This window comes from Melanaphis sacchari, unplaced genomic scaffold, assembly GCF_002803265.2.
Source record: "Melanaphis sacchari strain LSU unplaced genomic scaffold, SCAv2.0 Contig543_pilon_pilon, whole genome shotgun sequence".
NCBI lineage: Eukaryota > Metazoa > Arthropoda > Insecta > Hemiptera > Aphididae > Melanaphis > Melanaphis sacchari.
The window spans coordinates 1-4,285 of record NW_020271375.1 but is presented as its reverse complement, the minus strand read 5'-3'; the positions used below and the strand labels follow the sequence as shown (position 1 = coordinate 4,285).

The 4,285-nt window shown below is 27.1% G+C and overlaps 2 protein-coding genes across 2 annotated transcripts in view; one reads left to right on the top strand and one right to left on the bottom strand.

Annotated features, from left to right (window-relative positions):
- LOC112599627 (multiple epidermal growth factor-like domains protein 11) overlaps nucleotides 1-1,455 on the bottom strand; it is a 9,685-nt gene extending 8,230 nt beyond the window's left edge. The window contains exons 1-3 of the mRNA XM_025346607.1: nucleotides 1,029-1,455; nucleotides 604-730; nucleotides 365-533 (exon numbers count right to left, since the gene is read on the bottom strand). Of these exons, the coding sequence (XP_025202392.1) occupies nucleotides 365-533; nucleotides 604-730; nucleotides 1,029-1,141 (409 nt within the window). The 5' untranslated portion in view covers nucleotides 1,142-1,455. The remainder of the gene's footprint in view (nucleotides 1-364; nucleotides 534-603; nucleotides 731-1,028) is intronic.
- Nucleotides 1,456-3,346: 1,891 nt separating this feature from the next.
- On the top strand, nucleotides 3,347-3,946 carry LOC112599628 (alpha-tocopherol transfer protein-like; the record flags this gene model as incomplete). Its single annotated transcript, XM_025346608.1, has 2 exons — nucleotides 3,347-3,458; nucleotides 3,855-3,946. Coding segments are annotated over exons 1-2 (204 nt in total), but the record flags the coding sequence as incomplete, so codon positions are not given.
- Nucleotides 3,947-4,285: the final 339 nt, after the last annotated feature.

Here is a 4,285-nt window from a genome sequence, read left to right as displayed (position 1 = left end):
CAGTTTTCTTTTTGTTTATTAAGATTAGATTTGTTATTACTTAGTTTTAACTAACGGTTTATCATTTACAATGGTAAATTTATATATAAATACATATTGGTACATATAGGTTAATACAGCCGAATAACTGGACGTATCGGATTACCGAACGGCCAGATTACCGAGATTCTACTGTATTTCTAAAAAATATTTGTACAATTAATATATTTGATTTTGTCATGGATATTTTCAACTATAATTTGTGTATGGTAATTTTTAAAATTGTTTGCACAAAATAATTAATTTTACTTAAAAAATACCCTGTGTATTATTATTTTTTATATATCAAAACTCTTGGAAATAATCAAAATTTAAAAAAACTAACTTTGTCTACATAAATGACCCGTATATCCTGATTTGCATTTACATTTATCAGTGCCTGGTGTACAATGAATATTCGGACATTGATCTTCAGCACATCTCGAAACACAATTATCGTACAACTGAATTTGATCTTTGCAACACCTTTTCACCTTGCGCATTTTAGGCACCGTCTAAAAAAAAAAAAAAAAAAAATACGAAAATTCAATACGAAAACAAAATATAAAAACGTCGTTTACTAACAACATTCCTGAGTACGGTCCTAAACTCTCGCTTATTGTCTGGACATCTTGGTGGTATGTCCAAACACCATTTATACTTAGTAACTTGTACAGGTTCATTGATGCTGACTGTGACGACCTCATCGTAACTTTAAACACATATAGTACATACATAATTATATTTCGCTTTGTTAATATCGTATATTATTAAATTTGTGGAATAGCGCAACTTAATCTTTTTCTTAGGCTTCAGGAGTGTCAAGCTCATTTGTTAAAAACATTAACCTATCATGCAGTCGTTATTTTTTCAATATTCTCAAAATATGTTTTCATATTAATCATTTTATTATAATAATTAAAATGAGGCATAGGTCACCACAAAACATACCTACCTCGTTTTATAGTTTGACGTTTAAAATGTGCCATCGTTTTTAAAAATGTACCCACCTTTCAGTGAAATCGCAGTCAGTGTTGTAGCATAGGCATGGTTTTGACGGGATCGTTACCCACAGGAACGCAAACAGAACAGCGGCATTCGAATACGACGTCGTTCCGCGCATTATTGTAATGTATACTTAGATACAATTCTCCACCGGCCACCAGGTAACTTATACACTTATACACAAGCGTGTCATGTATATTAAACATGTATAAATCTATCCTCGTAAAAGATCACAGTCAGAGTTCGCGCGGTGTCCAGACGTGAATAGATAGTTAGACGACGAAAAGGGCCATGTATGTAAATATGTTATTGAATTACGTACACGTTTGTGTAAATCGATCGAGCGCCGGTAGAATATACCGGTAGTCGCTAATATTACATTAATATAACGCGCACGACGACGACGACGACGACTAACAACGTATACGATAGTTGTTGGCAGTAGAGAGGATTCGGTTTGCTTTGAAAGGGTCAATTAAGTGATCTCGTTCGAAGAAGGGGGGCGTTAAACGGTGTATTTAATCTATACGAGTTTGAACGTCATGTATGACACAAGTGAACTCCTAAATTGAAATAGTCTTTTACACAACAAATTTTATTCACAGAATGAATAAATATAATATTATAGTGTATCTCCCTAAATGACTATATGGCTACATAATACTTATATTTAATTTATATTTTTAAAGTTAAACATACGTTGGGCTTAAAATGTTTAGATGAATATATATCGTTAGGTATTAGTATGTAGCTATAAGTTACTTAAAGTTTTCATTCAAATATACATCTTATTACTTTTTGGAAGTAAGGACGATGATAAATTATAATTTACAATAAAATAAACATTTAAGCTGCTAAAATAAATATTTCCCAGGGCGTGGTATAGAGCTAGTCCAATTTCCGAGCATACAGATATATAGCTCTTATACGAATACAAGATAATTTACATATGAAATCATTCAAAATATTTGTTAAGATTTTGAAAAATGCAATTATATTTTTATGTAATTTTTGAAAAAAAAAAAAAAATTACAAAAATTTAACATCGCGATTGTAACAGCCTATAGACATCAACTTTAATTATAATAATGTATGTATGTCACATGGATTGCGTTCAAGTAATACGTATCTCCAGGCTACAACTAATGAATCACATTGAAAATAGTTTTAGGATTAATAAAATATTATTGAGAAAATTGTATAGTCATTAGATTCTTCAGTACTATTCAAATCAATCTCTAAACCAGCATACTCCTTTATTGGTCCGTTTCTTTTTACAAATTGTCAAAGGTATGTTTTTGTATTTCATTAATAGTCAATTTACTGAAAGATCATAAATCAAAGTATTTTATTAATATGGAAGGAAACCAAATGAACACTATTCATGAATTTTACATCACACATGAACTTCTAATTGAATACAAAAAATAAACCAATAAAATATTCTATAAAATCTAAGGTTGAAATATTCATTTTTTTTTTCAAGAAAAATTTTGAAAATATTTTATTCATTCAACAGAATATTAACTTTTTTGTATTTATAATCAACAATGTTTCAATCTCTATACCAGCAGTAGTAAAAATAAAGCACTACAAATACAAATTAAGGACGAGGGTTATGCGTAATACAATGTTACATTATTTAATAATGTGTCGTTTGACACAGGATCATTTTCACGAAACCCACCAACATTGAATTTTAGAATTTATGTTTTTAACCGTTACAAATATTTACTAACATGTATTTTTAAAGTATGTTTTATTTTTAAGAAGGGGCCCTAACTATTAAATTGTAAATATGCCACTCATGATATTATATTTTATAATGTTTGTATTTATTATTTTATTAATAGTTCCATCAGAAAACACGTTGTATAATACAACATAGGTCCCAAATACAAAAGTTCTATGAAATATTTTATAGATCATTGCTTATTACCACTAGGTACATTATTATTTTCAGTGTACATTTATAATAATGTAAATTGTATTGTGATGTATTTTAATAAATTTATAATAATAATTTTTATAGAATAATTATGGACTTTTTTTAATCGTCATGCATCAAAAAATAGCTATAGAAAAAAAAACAAAACACTCATGTATTTTTCGTAATTGGTACCTACAGGACGTACATGATATATATACGCCGATACATATCAAGCTCCGGTGTTATACTTTTGCAAAAATATGAAATTGAAGATCAGTTCATAATATTGTACATTTCTCTCTAATACATGTTTTTTATGTATTTTTTTCTAACTTAGTCATTTTATGAAAATTCGTACAACTGTGAAACTTATTTATTTTCATTGAATACAAAATGTCAGAAAGCCAATTTAATTCACCCGAATTGAAATTGAAATTACAAAAAGAACTTAATGAGCCGTCTGATCCACAGTTAGCTATTGATGAATTACGTACATTAATTAAAGGTATGCAAAACCTATAATAATTAGAGATGTTAATAAATATGAATAATATTTTTATTGGTTTCATTAACAATCCAAAAAAGTGTAATTCAAATTTTATTATAGTTATGAAAATAGCCATAATAATTTTAATATTTTCTTTTTCATGTATAAATAATTATCAAGTAAATTCATTAGGTATTTATCATAAACATAATTATTCATTTTATAAGATATATTGTAAAAATTTTCATTTTTTACAATAAGTTGAATATAAGGAAGAATGATACTAATAACATCTATATCATAAATAAATAAGATAGTACCTATTTAATTTTAATAACAATAGTATAATGTATACGATATACATTACTTAGTATTATTATATAATTATTAAAATAGCTCGTTTAATTTTGAAAGGTGATATTTTTTTGAACTCAAGAATGGATGATGCATTTATGCTTAAATTTTTAAGAGCTAGAAAGTTTCGAGTAGATAAAGCATTTAAATTGGTAAGTAACTAATTAAAATATTTGAAATTCAAAATACATAATATATTAGGTAATATAGTATTAGAAAAAAAATTTACTTCAGTGAAATGTAGTAGTTATATCATAGATTAATCTTTGGTTATATTTACTAATATGTGTGAAAAACAAAATTATTTACAGTTAAGTATGATTCTTTAATCTTAGATGATAATATTCATATGTTAAAGATTTTAGTGACATACGTCATACATATACCTATAAAATATTGGTTTTGTTTTATTTACCTATCAATTAAACATATGCTTATATTTACTGTATGTCTATAAATACCCCTGGTGGGTTGGGGTTAGAATAGACCAC